The sequence below is a fragment of the Pagrus major genome, chromosome 11 (assembly GCF_040436345.1).
Source record: "Pagrus major chromosome 11, Pma_NU_1.0".
Classification (NCBI taxonomy): domain Eukaryota; kingdom Metazoa; phylum Chordata; class Actinopteri; order Spariformes; family Sparidae; genus Pagrus; species Pagrus major.
In genome coordinates, this window is record NC_133225.1 from 20,641,745 (window position 1) to 20,662,436 (window position 20,692).

A 20,692-nucleotide genomic window follows, 5' to 3' on the forward strand; every position below is an offset into this window, starting at 1 on the left:
GGGCCCGGCGCGGGGCGTAGGCTTTCAAAGATATATTATTTCATTTGAGGAGCAGCACCATTCTGGCCGACAACGCCCTCCCCCTACTCACCCCCACTTCCACCAACACCCCCCACAGCCCAGCATTTGTCCAGTGATAGATGACACGCCCCCCCACCACTGGCCCAACACACACATGGTACACAAATACACATACAGTATTATCGCCCCCTTAACACACTTGTCTAATTTTCCATTAAATTTAGCTTCTTTATCTTTCTTTCTTTTCTTCCTTTCCTTTCTTTTCTTTCTTTCCATTCGTTCCTTCCTGTCTTCCTCAACCTCTCCCCTCCGCTGTCAGTCTTTCTCCCAGGCTGCAGGCAGGTCTTATGGCCGCCTGTGTGTTTTTTTAAGTTGCTATTTTAGTGGTAACAATATCTGTTTGATCAGGAGCACTGGGTAGGAGCAGGCAGGAGTTTGGGGAGGTGTGGGGAGGGAGAGGGTGGATGGGGGGTTCACAAAGGCCTCTTTTCATTCATAAATTATTGACCATTGCGGAAGACATCACTCTCTTTTTTTCATAAATACTGTAAAACGGCCCTCCTGATTTCTTTCTCTCTTTTTTGTCAATTCAACCAATACAAAGTGGAGAAAGTCATTTTTTTTATCTGTTTTAAAGACACAGTGTGTGGCCGATCTAAAAAAGAGCATAAATCAGACATAACAGAGGCTGCTCTGTACCTGAGGGCTACAGGTTGGAACCTCCTGAATGTGCTCAAGCGAGTCCCTGAAACCATGAAGCACCACAGGTACCACAGGTGAAACATATACAAATGTATACAGTATGTGTCTCAGAAGGATGCTGGTATTTGAAAAAGTTCTTATTCCACTTTCCCTGCATAGCCGAAGTCTGCATTTCCTCTAGCATCTGCAGGCGACTGCTGATCTGACAAAAATCAAATTTTCTAATGTCCTCCTCACGTCCCCTGATGGTTGTAGACTGAGCTTTAAGGTACAGCCTTTCCAAATACTGGAATGGTCCCTTAGGTCCAACCCCAGGGGGACCGCAGAAGGCCGGAAGGAAGAACAGGAAACTTGTTAAAAGAGAAGATTTAAGGTCGCCCGTCCCACAGGAGCGGCAACTATAAGGAGACGACGGGGGTTGGGAGGTTTTAACATGCGCAGAGTCTGCTCATCTACTTGTTGCTTTGATGAGGGATGAAAGGCTGTCATGAAGTACAAGTTTACAGAGCTACCAGCCATGATAGACTCAACTGTCCTCAACAGCATTTCCTCCTCCTTCTCCACTTTCCACTCAATGTTTTCCTTTAATTTCTATATGTATTCATACGGACACTGACAAGACATTGTTGCATGGATCAAGTGTCTGCACCACCCTACTAAACCTGCAGAAAAGATGTGTTTTTTTCCCCCATCTCACCCTCCTCTTCAAACCACCGCCGATGAAGTAGTAAAGAAAAGCAAAAAATTGCCTCCACCTCCTCTGTAGTTTTTCATTTTCAAGCAAGTTAACACAGCCTGATTCCCATTTGCGAGCACTTTGGGCATTCGGCGGGAGAAAGAGCAGGTTGCGTTTAAGTCTTGTTTGAGGACGATCAGGGTAAAAGCCTTTTTTATTGGCAGGTCATGCTGCTTGTTAAGACGGTGACGCAGGTGACTAGGCTGTGCTGTTAGCCTCGGTGGCCCCGAACTAACACGGTTGTTGTTTCACAAGTTGGCGACAGGCAGTCAAATCAGCAGGGAGAGAGAGAGAGCGTGTGATTGAAAGGCGGAGGAAGAAGTGGGAATGAGAGACAAAGAAAATAAAGAAAACAAAGTGGAAATTGGGGCTTGATTTAGTTGGCCGGGCTGCTAACAAATCAACTCAACAGCGTGCAAACACTTTACACACTCTGCCAAAGTACAAAGCAACTTTTCTCCCTCCCCTCTCCTCCTCTCTGCTGTGCTTACAGTTATGAGCCGTGTTAAATGTACAGTTTATGCAGGAGCCTTTCCAAAGTGCCTCCCATCCGACGTTCTGCAAGCCAAAAACAAGTGGTGCTCACAGTTTGCAGCAGCAAAAAACAAATTAGAAGTGATCCTTGTAAAATGTATTGTCATCTGCAGGCAAGCTTGGGGGCTGACGGTGGCAATATGTTGTCAGACGAGTGCTGGCATTTTGCTTCTAAATAGCTCCCAGCTATAGGGTTTCCTGGAGGTCAGAGGGGACGTGGTGTGGCTGCTGCAGCCTTACACCGACCCTCAACCCCTAAACTAAACTCACCACACAAAACTATGCAAACCTGTCAGCTAATTTATCTTCCTCTTTTACGCTGGTGTGCTTTACTTCTTTGGAAAGGACAGTTTTGAAGCATCAAAGCATGAATAGCTGCAAAAATTGGCATCTAATTGAAGGGATTTACTTTAAATAAATAAATATAAAACAATATATTACTAAAATGTCACTGGACAATGACAAGCTGGCAACTTCAGCTTCTATAATTCAAATTTGATAAATGTATTGTTGGAAGTCAGCATTAGTAGAAGAAATATTTTTCATTTTACACTAGTGAAATATGTATGTTGTATGAAATATGACAATAATATGTCATGTTAGAAGACATTTATCAGCTAAATCTTGCCTATCATAAGGGACAGTACATGGCAAACCTCTTCAGGCAAACTGTTCCCCAAACTGTACAATGAAACACAACACTTCAACTGGCATTTCAAGTAAGAAAAAAAAACACAAAGTGCCTCAAGCTTCTTATGTTCCGATGTTGCGTGGCCTCAATTATCTGCCTGTAATCCTGCCTGCCCAAAGGTTGTGCCTGTGTCTGCCGCTTTCGTCACTGGGTTGTCAACAGTTGTCCCCCAACGTCTATTTTTGATGCTTATTTACGGCTTGTCTATTCTGGACAGGGAGTGGGGAAGCATGGGTGGTGGCGGGGAGGGGCTCGGGGGGTTCGGGAGACAATAGATAAGACACTAGTTGAGCAGAGTCGACAGCTTGCCGACTAGTTTTACTCTGAAAGAGTGGACGGGTATTTATATTCAACTGGGAAGGAGGGTGATTGAATTTGCACGGAGATGACTGATGCATAGAGTTCATAGGAGTAATACTAGACGCTCTGGTTGTGTTGTGACGACGAGCGTAAAAATTTCAATGGGGGTGCACGCCAAACGACGACCCAGACGAGAAAATGGATTCAACCCCACCGGCAAAGTAGGACAAAGACACCTGTTCCTAGTCCCTACTTTAAGCGCTGCTTTCTTCGCTGGTTTTAATTTTGTTCTTGCTCTCCTTATTTCTTTAACACTGCACCAGGACCTTTTATTACTCTCACATCATTCCCTCTTCCTCACCTCTCAATCTGTCAATCCCTTTCTCCAGTTCTCCCAAAACTCTATAACTGCAGACCTGGCACGAGCCACGGATAAATGATTCCACACATGTGAAATAAAGGCATGGCACTAATAATAGGCATTACAGTCCTGCGTTCTTTTAGGATTGCGCCCTCTCGGAGGGGGATAAAAAGAGGCTTTTCAAGCAAGCTCAAACAATGACGAGCAATAAACCAAATATGCCGAAAGGGGACTTGCTGAGAAGGGTGTCGACAACACCGTTAAACCTCTAGAAATGAACCAGGGATGCTGAACAAAAACCAAAAAAAGGCAAGGTTTTCAGGTGGCAAGCCGCAGTCTCACCTTCCCTCAGGCCAATACTTTATAGGCCACATGTTGCACTGCACTTCCCATCAGCAGCAGCACCACCACTAGGCCTCATACTGCCGCAGCTCTGCTATAGAGAGACGTCTTCCTCCTAATACAGATGCAGTCATGGCAGTTTCTGTCAGCCGAGGCCTGGAGATGCACTTCAGGGAGAAGCACAGCTCCATCTGTTCTGCGGCGTTGTGGTTTTGATGCCTCGTCTTTCCTTGTACTTCGACTGTTTACATATCACAGGAGCTCCGGAAATGCTCAATTAGTTAATTCAGATATTTAATTTGTGCATCAAGGGCTGTGATCCCTATGATCTCTGGAGCTGTGCCACGTTTGGATGAAGATTCACAGCTGTCTGCTCTAAAATCCACCACCTCAACCCCCCATCAAAAAAAAACAACACACACCCATCCCAGCGCGTCAAACGCTAATGGGAATCTGTGTCTCCCGCCCTCTCAGACAGAAAGCATCCCTGCATCAGTCTCTGCATTTTAAAACAGCTTTGGTCGTCTAAGCTGCGTTAAGGTATATTGCATATGTCTATGGGTATAAGTGTGTGTGTGTGTGTGTGTGTGAGGGATGTCTCTACCGTTCTAAATAATACAAAAGGGGGAAGCCTTTAGCCTGCTGTCTTCTTTGTCTCCTCTTTTTCTTGTCTTAACTTCCTCTTGACGCACAGGCAGCCAGACAAGGATTATGGGGTCATTTCCTACCGTCTGTCAATGAATGTCGCACAGACACAAACACACACAATTGTACAGAAACACATACATGCGTGCATCTAAATCCTCTTTGTCACTCACGTCTGAAAGAGTCATGACCGTGGAATAAAGCGAATACAGAAATCTGCACCCACTCCTATTCATACCTGCATACATACACACTCATCTCCTCACCTCCTTATATTGCATCCCCTCCACCTACGTTTCACACTCAGCACACAAACACCAAGTAATAAATTGCAGCATTAACTCAAATAATGATTGCACAGCATGAAAATTCAATGGCTGGGGCTTAATGCCCAGGAATCACCTGGTAGATTAAGGGTGTGTTTGCGTGTGCTTGGGGAGTCTGCATGTGGGGGGTGTTGATGGATCAATAGGAGTTCTATAATCAGTACCTCCCAGCCAGGAACCTTATAGACAGTCTTCTCGCACAACTCATTTTACATTTGGATGGCACGCATTTTCTCTGTCTGCAAAGGAGAGAGTGGAGTGGCGGGAATGGAGCAGGAACCTGCACGTGTGTGTGTATGCAGGTATTACTGTCAAGCTGTGTGTGTCCGTGTAAGTATGCAGGTCTTGACATGATTGCTTGTGTGTGTGTGTTGGAGTGAAGGAGGAAGAAGGGTTACTTTTGGGAGATGCTGTTCCCTGGGCTGCATGTGTATTAGCGGTCTAATGTTCATGTGAATAATTGATTAGGGCCTCTCTGTGTTTTTGATAATTAGTTGATAGCTTCTTAGCTCTAAGCCCTGAGATTTCACATGTGTGTGAGGATGAGAGTGTGTGTGTGTGTGTGGTGGGGGGTAGGTAGTCAACTTCTGAAGTATCCTGAAAACAATAGCTCTCAAAAAGACAAGAAAAAACTCCTTTCCTCTAAGCCATGCACTCATGGATTAACTTTCCTCAGAAATGAGGCAACAGTACATACATTTCGTTCTCATAACCTCATTTTTTCAAGGAGTTCTCTTTCATGATCTCAGAATAAAGTCGAGCCCAACTCACTTCTCTTTAGGTACCAAATTGATGATTGAGATAAGGCTTCTGTGAAAGATTTTGTACATATCTAGTAAACAGACCAGCAGACAACAATAAACATGGCATGCATGAAAAGATATCAATTGAAATTCATGTCTGGCCCCTCACTGGTCCGTTCTCTCGCCGTATTGATTTTTTCTATCTTTCATATGCTTATGCATCAAGTAAAAACGGAATAGGAAAGTTTGGGGCGTGCTCGGTTCATTCTTGAATCCCCCGCGCTAATATCAGACGGAGAAGAGGGTTTGTTGCCATCGTCAGCGACCTTGAGAAAACAAGACGTTCTCCTTCCCGCCGCAACACACAGACCCACAGAGATACTTTGTTTTTCCTGCCTCATGAATGTAGTGCCATGCACGCTTCTTGTGGATTCTCACAGATGTGTCTGTGTGTGCACACATGTGTGCTTAGCTGACTTAAGCTAACAATTCAACCCTGGGTGATCCATCCAAGACTCGTCTGCACGCACATTGCTACTGTAGACAGCTACAGCTTTTTCTGTATTGAGCTGCCTTATAGTCTTATGTAGAGCAGGAAGACTTTATTAGCCGCACGTCTTGTGCCCAATCATTGGCTGCATTTTCTTACACAAGTCTGGGACAAGAAGAAGGAAGTAAGACTGTGTAGACGGGTGAGAAGATGCGAAAATGAGGAGAGGGAGAGAGCACGGCCAATCGAAAGCAGAGTGTTCTCAGGGGTCAAAGGTCAGCCTCCAGAGTCTGTTAATGCAGCCACCGTGGGAACCGATCAATCTCAGTGCCGCAGCCATATCGATCAGACGTGGGCACACACTTAGACACACACTAGCATTCTTTCTGATGCACACACACACACACACACAATACAGCATTCATTCACTTTGACAAATGTTAAGAGGTATGGATGACTTTTACCTCACCAAAGTAATATTTCAACATGATATCTTTACTTTTACTCAAGTATGACTTTTGGAGCACTTTTGAAAACACTGAATGTAAGTGTTTGCTGTAGAAATGGACACATAATCGCAAAGAGCAAAATAATCTTTCTTCACAAAAAAATTCTCCTGGAAGCTGGAAAACTCTTCCGTGCAGACACGAGGCCTTCTTGTGACAAAAGTGATATTTTCTGTGCTCGCAGATGGCCTGTGGCATCTCTTCGGCTGTTTGGGGACACAATATCAGTCTAGGGTTTCTGTGTGCTCGAGGGAGATAAACCCCACAGGCATTCTCCACTACCTCATGTGTTGGATTAGAGATACGTGCAACCAACAAACAGGTGCCAGTGACATGAAATGTTGATGAGCATGCACCCGTGATATGCATATAGTGTCGATACATAGCGTGCATTCACAGGGCAAATCACAGTGAGTCGTATCAAGCTGATGTTAAGTCTGTTAGCTTATTGTCTTTTAGAGAGATATGCATTAATGTATCTCTGGATGCCTTTTTGTTTCTGGGCCCATGTTGGCTTAGGATCAACCTGGATCATACTAAATTTAAAAGAGTAAACTGACCACTATGATTAAAAACACAAATTAATGGTTTACTTTCTTTCCCAGTTTCAGTCTGATCTTACGAGAAAGTTTGAAATACTACAGAATATAAAAAATGTGTATGAGTTCAACATCTATCAGGTTAACTGCTGCCATTCCTGAAAATTCATGTAAAAATGTCCTACAAGGCTAATCCCAGTCAAGTAAATTCAAAGCTGTTGTTGAACCATTTGGGATACAGGCATGGTTTACAGCCTGATTTTTTCCCCCAAACAGTCAGAAGCTCTGTAAATGCTTTGAACACACTGAATTATTCAGGTGCAAGTTCAAATTTAATAATAATATCACTGAAAATGGACACTAAACACGTGTTTTTCTGAGGAAATAACAGGCATTTGGCAAAAAAAAACAGCATTTTGTGTAGTAACAGGAGCATTAAACTCGTTATTGTTCTTTATACTCTTATTTAAACGAATGTTGTGCATATAAAATAGTCAAAAACAAGTGCTTACGTGGACAAACAGCCTTTTAAAAAGAGCAAATTGCATAAAATGTCATGAACTTGCACATTTGTTTCAATCTTAAAGACCTCATGGAAGTCAGTGAAACAAATCATAACTGTGTTCTCTAGTTTGTGTATTTAACCCTCACCCTACACACAAAGAAAAACCTCCACTATTTCTACATACTTTACTCTTAAGTTTTTGTGCAAGTTTTACTTCAAGCAGGCTCATTAAGAATGTACACTAATGTACAATATCATTTGGAAGCACAACAAGAAAGCTTTAACGGTTATCAAACAAAATTTGAAATGTAATGATTTATGAAATAAAATCACATTTGTAAGAAGATAAGAAGTTCAGCTGTATGTTTCCCTGACTTCTAATAATTTGCTGATCATGTTGATTCTTCACTCACACTGGAAAAACGACATCCTAAACTATTATGGCAGGTAACCAACAGGTATTCTGGTAGCTTTAATCTTTGTCCGCTGGCTGACAAACTGCTGAAGCTAGTTGCTCAGTATTTTATCTCTAGTATTATCATTCCTCTCTGCAGGCCCCCTCCACCTCGACTAGCAGCGCCACCTGCTTATTTTCCCAGCATTCTTATCACCCCGCCAGCCGTAGGATCGAGGCCCACGTGAACCGTATGCCGTGATAAACAAGAGCTGGGTTGGTGATGTGTGTATTCTCAGCCACTTCTGCAGTGTGTAGAGGAGAGCAGGACATAGGACACCCAAAGGCCACCTCTCCCTTCCCACCAGCCCACATAGCTGGAACATCCTGGGGATTTTGTCACTCACTCTGTTGTTTTTTTTTCTGATGGATGTAACTCTATTTGTGGCGTTTGAAAGTTACGGCTGCCAAAAATGATTTGCGGTGGGATTTATGAGGCATTTGCTGCTTCATTTAAAACGAGTCAATGGTGACCTGTTTTTTTTTTTTCTTTCTGCCTCCCTTGTACTTTTTGTAATTGTTAAAGAAGAAAGAAATAAACAGACTAATAATAAGTTTGATCTCAGGTCAGCAGGATTACATGTGTCTCCACAGGAAAAACTGTCATGATTTGTGAGAGATTGATGGCAAACTAGTCGAACAAAATCACATTGCTGGTGATGGCACCCCACACTGAGACTCTTTTCAATTAAATAACCAAACTAAACTGGAAGCGAGCTACAGTATGTTCAAGCACAACATAATTAAGTGTTCGCAGCACTCTGAGAACAACAGGCGCTGTTCTAGGTGAATTAATGCCTGTTCCCAGGTGAATACAGGGCCTGTTTGGCTCAAGGCGAACAGATGCCAAGACAGGACTGCACCAAAGGACGGCTGCTAGAGACGCACGAGCATTGATGTCGGCTTCAAACCTCACCTGTAGTACTCCGAGACAGCATTGATTCTTGTCCAGCATAGAGAGACGGAAAGATAGAAGCACAGCTATTGTTTATGTACGAGTCGTTTGAGGCAGATAAACTCACGCTCTGTGTGTGTGTGTTTGTGTGTGTGTGTGTGTGTGTGTTTTCTCCCCCCGTGTTAAAAAAAATAGCGTGATTCTCTCCATTCATTAAGGCTCCACAGAAGGAGATTCCATTAATCTGTTCATTAGGCCACATCAAAAATGGAACTACTTATTAAAATCAGATCCAGCTGTGTACTCTCGTTAAAGCCCGCCGTACCGTACGAAGCTTAACAATGCTCGTGGCACTAGACCAAACCCCGGCCACAAGAAAGGGGGGAAAAGATTCAACTCCATTGGCCTGTTTTGACTCAACACACCATGATAATTGCTCCACTCTTAGCAGGGGGCTATGAATAAACATTACTTTTGTCAGCGAGCCTCTGAATGCTCCATTTCCAATTAATTTACATTTGCCCAGAAATGGAGGGAATATCTGCTCTTAATCACTATGTTTTATTTTCTCAATTTCCCCCAAGTCTTTTCTCATTCTCTCATTCCCTGTCTGGCACTTTCATTCCCCCTCTCACCCACCACGCTCTCTTTCTTTCTCTACCTCTCTCTCTCTCTCTCTCTGGAAAATCCCATTAATCTTAGGCAGTGGTTTTGAACAAAAGCTATGGGCTAAGCGATTGATCCTGGCATTGATCCCACTCGCCTGAACGATCATAAAGGTGTTAAATTGGTTTCTTGGAGGATATGTATTTTTCATTGCTGGCTGCTCCAAGTAGAAGTTCCTGCTTGGAATTTCTCTCATTTTTTTAACCAAACACTGGTGATGATATTAAAATATTAAATAGATCACACCTTGAAAAGTAGCCTTAAATGTGGATATTGAGGCCGGTTTGAAGCGATTTCTGGGGAGTGTGTTTTCTGCATCAGCCTGAACCTTAGCAGCTAAATCCCTATAATGAGTTTTGCTCCATTCAAGGACAGGTAGACTTTTGATTGTTCAACAGTGTAAGTAAAGGTAGAAAACTCCTTCTCTTGAGTTGCTGAAAATTCTGCTGTGAATTTATACTCAAAACATTTAAACTTTTTGAACCACAAAATGATTATGTATCATTTTCATGACCAGCCAAATTTAATCCAAGTAAATATTTGAAGATTTTAGTAGAGGTGAAGTATTTTCAGAATAAGAATAAGCTAAGAAAAATATGAATGTTCATCGGCAGCGCATTTAGTGGGCTTGCAAAATTAAAGAGAGCATACAAAGACTAATATATTGGGGCTATGAAAAGTATTCAGCTGCAATGTTCCTTTTGTATACCCTACCAATTTTGTAACCTTGAGTGTGCTGCTCGTGGAAATTAAAATGAAAAACCAATATTATCATAAAGAGAAAACATCTCTACTTCACCTTCAGAGTAATTCACTAACATACTTTATTTCGGATTTATTGCATTGCTAGAGGTTTCTATTCAGCAAATTGAATTTCCTGCAGCAAAACTGATGAAAGCTTGAGAAATGATGAGTTTGAACTTTGTATTAGATTTTCTTTCATATATGTCTGTCTTTTCAAGGCACTGCACTGCTATTATACATCCAATCGGCATTAAACTTGTAATGTACTCATGGTTATCAAAGCTTTAAATTAATTTATAGAAACTTAATAAAAAGGCAGCGCTTGAATAAATTGTAAGATAGTTTAGCTTGTGTGTTATACAGTTTTTACACCAAAATCAGCAGGTCTATACAGGTTTTTTAAACGCTATAGATATAATGTGGTACATGTATACTGCATAGGGATGTTTTTGAATTATACTAGCTAATAAAAGGATTACTTTAATATTTTGAAAAAATCCCAAAGTAAGTCATGACGTTTACAAGTCACTCACGTCAGCCAACATAAAAAATATATATACTCTACTCTATACTAGCTGAAATAAGTCTTATATCCACCAAACTGACCACCATATCCTGACACTCCATATTGCTATGTTTTGAGTAAGAGCATTTTACAATATATTTATACCTAGACACCCCTGTCAATAAAAAAATATTGTGTGTTGTTATATCAGGCTGTAACTAACAAAATAGCAAACAGTGATAGCGGTGATAATAAGCATATCGTGTATCACAAAGCCATACTGGGAAGTGAGAAACACTCGAGGAATAACAACATAACAACAACTTTGTTTCCTACTGCGTCAACATTGCTGGAAACAGTAAATTAGGAACTGACAGTGTTATCTTAATTTTCCATGACCATGTGATGAGATAAGAATCGACCAATTAAATGAATCACCTGTTTTATTGCTTGCCGGTGACAACAACATTTGAACTTTGTAGTGTCATATTGTGACTAAATCAAACTGAGAAAGGTTGTAATCAGCCACTGGCAATCAGCCAATGTTTTACTGACTCTAGTGGCACAGAGATAGTGCTCAAGACTTGCGTGAAAACACAAGACGAGGTGGTCGTCGACTCCATGTCAGAAGGTTCATATTATCTGAGAGAGCAGGCAGCAGATCTTGTAGGATCAGGCGCCATGAGTGTTGCTCATTTGACAGAGCAAAGGAAGAGCTTGTCAGGGAAACAGCTCGTGTCGCTGGCACTTAAAAGGTCAGCGAACTGAACCCCAACCCCTGGCCCGCCCCTACGCCTGTCTGTCTGTCACCAGTCCCCCTCTTCCAGGCGGGTGTCCCCAGCCCTCGTCTAGGCTGCTATCACCCGCCGTCATCCCCTCTGAGCTGCCCCCCTTTGATGACCCAGGCCTCTTGTCAGAGAAGAGCCTCCAGGCAGGCAGAGTGAGGACAGCCCTTTGATGAGGACCCCGACACTTGCCAGCACCACTGACATGCAGGAGGGGGTCCTTTGAAGAGCCCGGGCCTTACATGTACCCATCCGTCCACGCACGCACACACACACGCACACACATACACACTGTTACACGTGCTTCCAGGGTAGATGGAGAGACGAACAGAAGAGGATTGGGGCGCAGTATAGAGAACTCCCTTCTTTGACTGCGTTTCTTGCTCTCTGATGGTTTTAATGAAGGCATTTGAATTTCTTCATCCTGCGCACGAGACGCCTTTAGTATGGGACCAGAAAAAATAGATGTATAGGGAGGAGGAGGAGGGAGACAAAAAGAGTGCATGACACTGTCAAAAATGTCAAAAGTTCACAGAAGCTTTGTTGTATTTTGTCTTTTGACTTTCACTGATGAAAGACGAATGGGAGACGTGAGGCAATACAAGATTGGAATAATGTTTTGCATAATTTTACCATACTATTTATTTTATCTTGTGAAAAGGTTATTTCAGTGTAGGCTCAATAGAGCTATGATGGTCTCAAGACAGTTGAGATTGTGAAATAGTGATGAAATTGGAAAATTTGCGTCCATGTACATGAATCCTAAGGGCTTAATGTCATCAGTATTTAAAGAACCGATTTTACATATAACCAAAACCCACAGTCTTTCCCTACCTTAACCAAAGTGAATCCTACAGATTAAATGTCCTGACTATTGCACAAACTGAAAATATGTTTTCCTAACTTTAACCAAAGTGCTTTGCCTAAACAAGAGCACAGAATGGATGCGAATCCTGGATGCCAGAGTCAAAATATTGGACATCCGCCATCCACCCCAAGATGTAGTGTTTCATTCAGTAAAATAAATAGTCATGCTGAATGTCACAAAAAAACACTTTCCAGTACTTTTTTAGAAGTAAGCTACGGAAACTATTCAGGGTTAAAAACAAGGGATTTTAATTTGCTATTTATCTGTGATTGGTGTTTAACAGTACCTTTTACAAAGCACTGCCCATCCCAAGTCCTTTCATTATCTGTGTGACTTTTGGGCCAAAAGAATGAACATATATTTGTTCACACGTAACATGTATAACATATAAAACATAGTTCATAACTTGGGGTAATGACTATGTTTTGTGCTCATATTGTGTCATATTCATCTGAAGGGATGATACTTTTCTAAATACTGGGTTTTAATACAGTACACATTATTTTAATGCGTACACAAATGATGTACTGACTGGGCTGATACAACATAAAACTTAAGAGTAACCTCAATCTGAACATGGCAGCTGTGGACAAAGACAACCATAGTCATTCAAGTATTCATATCCTCCGACAGTGAGTATGTGATTCAGCTTTGCCTGGTCAATGCTATGGCACTTCTATTGTTATGTCTGCCTTAAAGGTAAACAGTCAGTGTTTGACACTAGCCCTGAATCAGCAGTCATAACAATTTTAATCAACAAGCAATAGTCTTCACACTTGGCCACAGCCACAGCCACCTTATACAAGGTAATAAAGTGTTAGCCGCTGGCAGCTACAGTTGTTGACATCAAATTAGTACTAAAGGTCATTCAACAAATGGATCCCTGTACAATTTCCAGACGGCACAGAAAGAAATTCCTTTCAGCAGTGTTCATGCTGCACCTGCTTGTGTCGCAAAGTTTTAACATCGATCCACATTCTTCACCCTGCAATTGACGTCGGTGATGAACATCGCAGACAGTTCTCACAGACTCAAAGCAACAAAGTAATTCACACCACCACAAAAACCACAGTGTGCCCAGAAAGACACATTATTCCCAATGATACCACAAAGAGGACAATGTTTGTTGATAGAAAAAGGGGGGAGAGGGAGGAGAAAGAAAGAACCTCTCATACATTTTCCTCATTCCTTCCTCCTCAATGTGGCCTTTTTGTGTCTGAGTCTAGCTATGTGGAGTAATGATTAACACAGCCAGGCATGGGAAGAGACTAACAGTTACAATGGAGGGGGTTGTTTTGGTGGAGAGAACCACCGATTGAACTGCCTCAGCTTCCCAAGCTCACCTGGCGGCTCCCTGGGAGCCGGCGGCTGGCATTCAGGAAGAAGAAAAAATGGCTACTTAATCATTATCATCTGTGGAATCACTCAGAAACTGCTGGCAATGTGCAAACAGATAAACCTGGCAACATTGTTAAATCGGGCACGTAGCAAAGTGCTTAACTGAATGTGGAAAGGTTCACATGAGAAAGCTTTAGAGTGTGCGCAGGGGACTTTTGAGCTTTGTTTAAGGTTGAAAAAACATTTTCTGAGGTGAACTGATTGACCTGTGAGCAGGCTTTCCTTGCAAACAGCTGCATGTGATATTTACAAGAGGTCCCATCTATTTGTTTAGAGGGTGGGATGCTTGATTTGGCATTTGCGTGAAAGCTTTAAATGTTTTAATTCAAACAAATATAACAGGATGTATAACTGTAACTATTTGTTCAAGTGAAAAACTGAAATACAAACAAAATATAAATCATTTTTTTCTTAAGAGAGTCTTAATTTCTCAGGGTTTTTGTATTATCAGCATTCAAATTTCATAATGATTTCATCCAACAGCTTTTTAATAGACATCGTTTGTATTTTAAAAAGAAGCAATGTACAGAAAACCAGTACAATTACCTTCTTAGAGGTGAATTTGTATGCATCTAATCTGATAAATTACAACTGATAAATTATAAATTGGGTTATGTAGGCAAAAAAAAAAAAAAAGGAAAACCTAATCATCAAAGTCATACTGGAGAGCCAGAGATATCTTCCCTTTCAAACCCTGCTGCTTGCATTACCCACAATGCAACCTGCCACTGAGTGACAATTTATCAGATTACTTGCAGTTTCCTCTGGAGCCACAAAAGACTTTATGGTACTTTGTTTTTTTGACATTTTAAGGTGTAAATTTGTTGGAGTTACCCTTTAAAGCACAAAAACAGCTCCTTGTGTCTCTTTGTGAGTTTTCAGTCATCCTGAGTTGTTTTCTAACCTCCACATGCACGCGGAAAGTCAAATGTTTGACCTGATGTATTTTCTTCTCACCAGGTGGACGACCAGATGAAGCTGCTGCAGAACTGCTGGAGTGAACTCCTCATCCTGGACCACGTCTTCCGGCAGGTGGTGCACGCCAAGGAGGGCTCCATCCTATTGGTCACTGGCCAGCAGGTGAGTTGGTTACACCTTTTACCTTTTTTCTTTTTCCTCCAAAACAGTGCCAACCATACATGATTTGCTCCCTAGGGGGGCTCTGCGGCAGCTCCTCAACATTTCCTTTAAAGCCTTATTGATTCATGCAGCCACATGAGTCACCACTTCATTAAAAATAGATTATGCTTAAAGATAAATACTAATGTCACCAGAATAATCAATACATTTTTTCTCCGACAGTGAAAACATAAAGCACTCACGTGCTGCAGCACAGTGGTGGAGAGATAAAAAAAAAAAGTGTGTTATCTTGTTTGCCTGGGGCCTTTGAGCAAGTTAGTGAAATGGAGGTCCTCAACGCATCAGGATACAGTGATACTCTTTCCTGTTGCTTCACACTCTCCGAAAACACACTGTCAAACAGTAAACGCATAAACCCAGAGCACGCAGTGAGGACCTCCACAACGCTCAGTGATTTTTATAATCTCATGCACACAAAAAGACATGAAACTGCTCATCGTGCCTCTGACCAGTAGCATGGCTGTCAGTGAGATGAGAAGTCATAAATGATTGATTGGCCGGCCCTCCAAAACATTGCTCTTCAACAAAATGTTTTACAACAAAAGGCGCTGGTATAAATATTGAAGCAAGGCAAGTGCAGCATATACAGGGAAGTCCTGCTTTAATTCCACGATTCTGACTGGAGACAAGGTCAGATTTTCAGAATATGTGATGAAGGGCTGCCTGTGGTAAATAAACATCAGTAGGTCTAGTGGTGAATAGTACAAACTGGGGTAAATTGTACTATCATAGTCAAAGTGTTCATGCCAATATACACTTTCTTAAATTGGTTATAGTTTGGCAGTATCAACGAGCCAATCTAGATTAACTTGATGCAGAGGAGGGTGGTGATGATTAAATGAAAAGGTGGAGAGAAAAATAAAGACAAGTAAGGTGGATGAGCCAAAGAGAAGGAGAAATATTGGGTTAACAGGTGGTGGAGAGTGAGAGAAATGATGGAGGAGGTCAGAGATAGAGGAGTGTGGACGCACAGTGAGGACATAACAAGGGTGGAGAGGAAAGAAAAGAGGAGTGAGAGACACTGATGGAAGCAGAAGGCAAAGGAGAAGAAGGGATATCGGTGGCAGAGAGGAGGGGAAAGAGAAGGCAGGTAGAGAAGGAGCGAAAGACAAGGTGGCAGAAAGAAAAGAGAAGGAAGACAACATGGAAAAAAGAAAAGAGAAAGAAGAGACAGGAGGACAAAAAAGGTGGTAGGAGACAAGGATGGAGAAAGAAGGACATGAAATGAGGAGATGATGAAGCATAGAGGACGAGGCAGTTTGAAGAGTCCAGAGTGGTGAGAAGGAGGAGGAGGAGGAGGAGGAGCTGATAATCAGGGGAGGCACAGGACGGCAGTTTCGTTTGCATACATCGGCTAATGAACAGCTGGTGTTGGGGGTGGGGTGTGTGTGTGTGTGTGTGTGTGTGTGTGTGTGGCTCTGAAACAGTTCATTATTTCCTATTATTCTCTGCCTGGCCAGGGGTGACAGCGCATTGCTAACACCAGGGATATTTAGAAACGCAGTAGCAGCATCACCTAAAGCAAATGCTACACACACACACACACACACACACACACACAAAACAAACCACATAATGACTGTTGCATTGTGGGCTGGGCATATTGGTCTATAGGATGAGTGTGATTATCCACTCGTTGCATTGCATCCTGGTCTATTTCCTGCTTACCAAAATTGGTGTCCTTGTCAAAAAGTTTGTGCTCAAAGTTTTTGAAGATGTGGCTCATAACAAAAGTCACAACTCTCTGTGTTAATAATTTTATTAATAAAGTTTAAGTTGAACAGCTTAAATCTCCTGGCAAATATTTTCAGTTCTTTTTTTAAAGATTTGTTCAAATGGAAATTCGGACAGATGTGTTCTCCTCTTTTGCTTTGAATCAAGCCGTTTCTTTGCTTTCATCCGTCACACGCTGCACTCATACTGACCTTTGAAAAGAAATCCATGGCACCAGCAGATTTACCATTGTGGCCTGTCAGTCTGTTTCTGTCTTGGTCTTTCTCTTGCCCTTCTGTTCCTCACTTGCTAATTTCTCTTTTTCTTATTTTCTCTGAACTGCTGCACGTCATCATGTCACCAACAGCAGAGAGAAATGGCCATGAGTGATTTTTTTTTTTCATTTTGGACAGAAGAAAGGAGGCTTTGCTGTATCCTGTCATAGGATCAAACGTACAGTGCATCATGGGCAAATGTGTGCAAGCATGAAATGACAAAGATCGGACTGAACTGTTGAATGATTAAGCAAGGCCTTGCAGCCTGGCAGCCGGTTTTCGGTATGAAAATCCTGATATTTTGATAGCACAGCGCTCCTGGTGTACATGAAATTCAAATGATGAAGAAATGCAAAAACAGACGTTCCTCGGTCAGTCGCAGATTTCTGTGCTTTCAAACAAGGTACATTTGCACACGCATCAAAGCCCCCCTACGCATCAAACCGATCTCACCTTCCATACTCATCTTTAATGTTCTGCTTCGATTGTTAATCGTATTCATGATGGGTTAAGATTTGAAGGTTTATTCATATATTTACTCTCTATATCTCTCCAGGAGGTATAATAAAGTAGTATTGATTGATTGACTGATACGCAGGTCACCAGGGTTAGTGCTAAGTCTGCTATAGTGACATTATAGCTTTTTTTTCTTCTCTCTTTTTACTTAAGGCTAGAAGGCAATAACCCAAGGCATCGCCATCAACAGTCCAATCATTCAATGAAGTTATTTCATGCACAGTTGATTTTATGTAAATTGATTGACACCTTGGAGGGGGGGGCAGTGTCTGCTTTTCACTGAGTCATAACTCTTACCATCTCGAAGGTGGGAAGAAGGAGAGAGAGCGGGACAAAGGAGTTAAGGATTAACTGGGAGAGAGGTACAGTAGTGTGATAAAAGAGAAAGGAAAGGAAAAAAGGAGGGAAGAAGACAGGAAAAAAAGGAAAACGTGGTATATTGTTAGCATTTCCTTTGCTTTGACCCTTCTCTTCTTTGGACAGATGAAAAACCAGCTCCAACCATACTATTTACACGATAAATAAATTCCATATCCAGGGGTGTTTTTAATTGCAAATAGGGGCTCACAGGGACCCTCTTCCTCCCTGAGCTTTAGGAACTGCGCACGCCAACATCTACCTTCCCCTGCAAACCCTCGCACAGTCAATTATGGTAATGAATTGTCAATAAATATAAAAATTTAATATGGTCCTGCTTACTTTGAGTGGCAGCTAAGGACTTGCCTCCCAGACAAATGTGCTGTGGCTGCAGATATGAGGTGCACCTGAAAAAAAAGAGTGTGTGAGTGTGTGTTTGACCCAAAAAAAAGATGGGTTTATGAGAATCTATCTATCTATCTATCTATCTATCTATCTATCTATCTATCTATCTATCTATCTATCTATCTATCTATCTATCTATCTATCTATCTATCTTTCTTATCTTGTTTTTTGTCATGTCTCAGCATGCATGTTTTGTTTTGCAGTAAAACAGAAAACAGAGAGAGAAATCAAATCTGGCAGGTCGAGTCAGTCGGAGGTGAACTCCCATGCTCTCTTCATATGCCCACGGCATGTCGTCATAAAAAAACTGTTAAACTGCAAAAACCTACCGCCTGTAGCTTTTTTTCTTTTACTCACACTCACACTCTGACAGACAGACCAAAGCTTTTGACTCCGTGTTGAGAGTGCAGCAGAGCAGGTACAGGAAAATAAAATCATTAAATGATTAAATGAAGCTCATGGTGGTGATGTGGAAATAAACCTTAAATGGGCATAGATAAACTACCCCCCCAAAATGGTAACGGTAAATAAGCAAGAGAAGGGAAAGCTAATGAGTATGTGGATACTGTGAAAGCATCAAAACTGTGCCTCCAAACAAGCCATCAGGACTTCCGTTACAGTGTGATGTCATAAGGTTACAGTCCCCAACTTTGGCCATGTCCCCAGCACAGCCGTTGCTGCAAAAACACCGGTAGACGTGGAAACATGGCAGGTGTACCTGCTCAGTTTTTTTACTTTTATTAAAGCATGTAAATATTTTCTAGTTGACACCCAAAATGAAAGTATGAACCTGAAAATGATAATGATGTGTGACCTTTAAACTTTAAACTTTTGGTGTTAAACTTCTCCTTGCATCCCCCTCTCATTACTTATTCCAGGTGGACTATGCAGTGATTGCATCTCAGGCAGGAGCCACCCTCAACAACCTGTTGAGCCACGCCCAGGAGCTGGTGGCCAAGCTACGTTCGCTCCAGCTGGACCAACGGGAGTTCGTCTGCCTCAAGTTCCTGGTCCTTTTCAGCCTGGGTGAGTTTCTGAAAGCCCTGAAGCTGGAAGGTTAACGGGGATGTACAGTAAAAGAAGGAATAGCCTTAGAATTCAAGAAATTTAGGAAGTTCATGTGCCTTTTGAGGGACGTAAGTAATCCCAAAGTCACTGCTCCTGAGGTGGGAGTAGTGGATGAGGATCAAAGTGATTTAATGTGATAGAGAGACATAGGAACGATGGGGGAGAAATGGATAGAAGAAGGGAGGAGGGGCAAAACAGGTTCCTGGAACTGGTAAAAGATCTATAGCAGGCTGAGGGAGGAGGTGGAAAGGAGGAAAGGAAGGAAGAGGAGAGGAGGTTGGGAGGGGAGGAAGAAAGGGACCAATGGTCTGGAAGGGACAAAAGAGAAAGTGAGGGAGGAAGGAAAGAGGGGGGGTTTGGTGCTCAAGCTTTTGCACACAACTATGCATTTTATGCAAAACAATTGTGAATAAAAGCTTAATAAGTTTAGGTTAATATACTTTTTGGCTTTAGATCGTCACCTCCAAGTCTTATGACTTAAAAATAAATTATTGGCAGGACCAGCAGCAAATCACACCTACCTGTGCCTGCAGACTATTGAAGGAATAAAGGCATTTTGTTTCGCATTGACACATAGAAAGAAGCCAAGAGGTGAGCTGGTTATTGCACAACATAGAGAGTTGAAAGGGAATGGGGGTGATTTTTATATATATATATATATATATATATATATATATCTATATATATATATATATATATATATAGATATATATATATATATATATATATATATATATCAGTTCAAAGGAGATTTTTTTCTGCGATTGAGCTTCGGAAAGGAAAGGAGGGAGTTGGAAGGGATCGAGATCAACTGAGGAGGGGAGGAAAGGATGAGATAGAAGGATGATGAAGTGGAAGAGAGTGGTAGGCAGGTACTGTGAAGCATTTGGGATGGACCGGCGGGAGGGAGCTGAGGCAGGGAAGAGAGAGGGAGCAAGGGATTTTGAGAAGGGAAATGGAGGGATAAGTAGCCAAATGAGTTACGGGATGAAGAGAAGGGGGTACACTGATGTGTGTGTATGTCATTGTGTGTGTGTTCAGATCCCAAAGCTGCTCTCCGTTCTCTAAGCCGAGGTCAGACATTGCCAGGAGACTGTCATATCTGTCTCTTTCTTAACAAGTCTGCAACAAATGGCCTCTGAGGAATACACACACACATACACACACACACACACACACACACAAACACACACACACACGAACACACACTCAACCAAATCTACTTTAACATCCCACACTCCTGAAGCCAATGATGTTAAGGTAGCTCCGGCCTCTCTATGGCACTGAGAGCAACAGTGGCATACATATGATGAATATTTACCCCATCCTTAGCTCCCCCTCCCTCCATCCATCTGTAATTCACAAGGGTCACGCTTTCACTTGTTTACCTCCTCTAAACAAAGAAAGAGGGAGTAATGAACTGCTAGGCACACACACACACACACACACACACACGCTGAGG

At 42.1% G+C, this 20,692-nt stretch overlaps 1 protein-coding gene across 1 annotated transcript in view; it reads left to right on the forward strand.

The window, feature by feature from the left end:
- The window catches only part of nr5a2 (nuclear receptor subfamily 5, group A, member 2), a 71,253-nt gene that overhangs the window by 26,449 nt on the left and 24,112 nt on the right, over window positions 1–20,692 (forward strand). Inside the window, exons 5-6 of the mRNA XM_073477246.1 lie at window positions 14,717–14,836; window positions 19,041–19,188. Coding sequence (XP_073333347.1) covers window positions 14,717–14,836; window positions 19,041–19,188 — 268 coding nt within the window. The remainder of the gene's footprint in view (window positions 1–14,716; window positions 14,837–19,040; window positions 19,189–20,692) is intronic.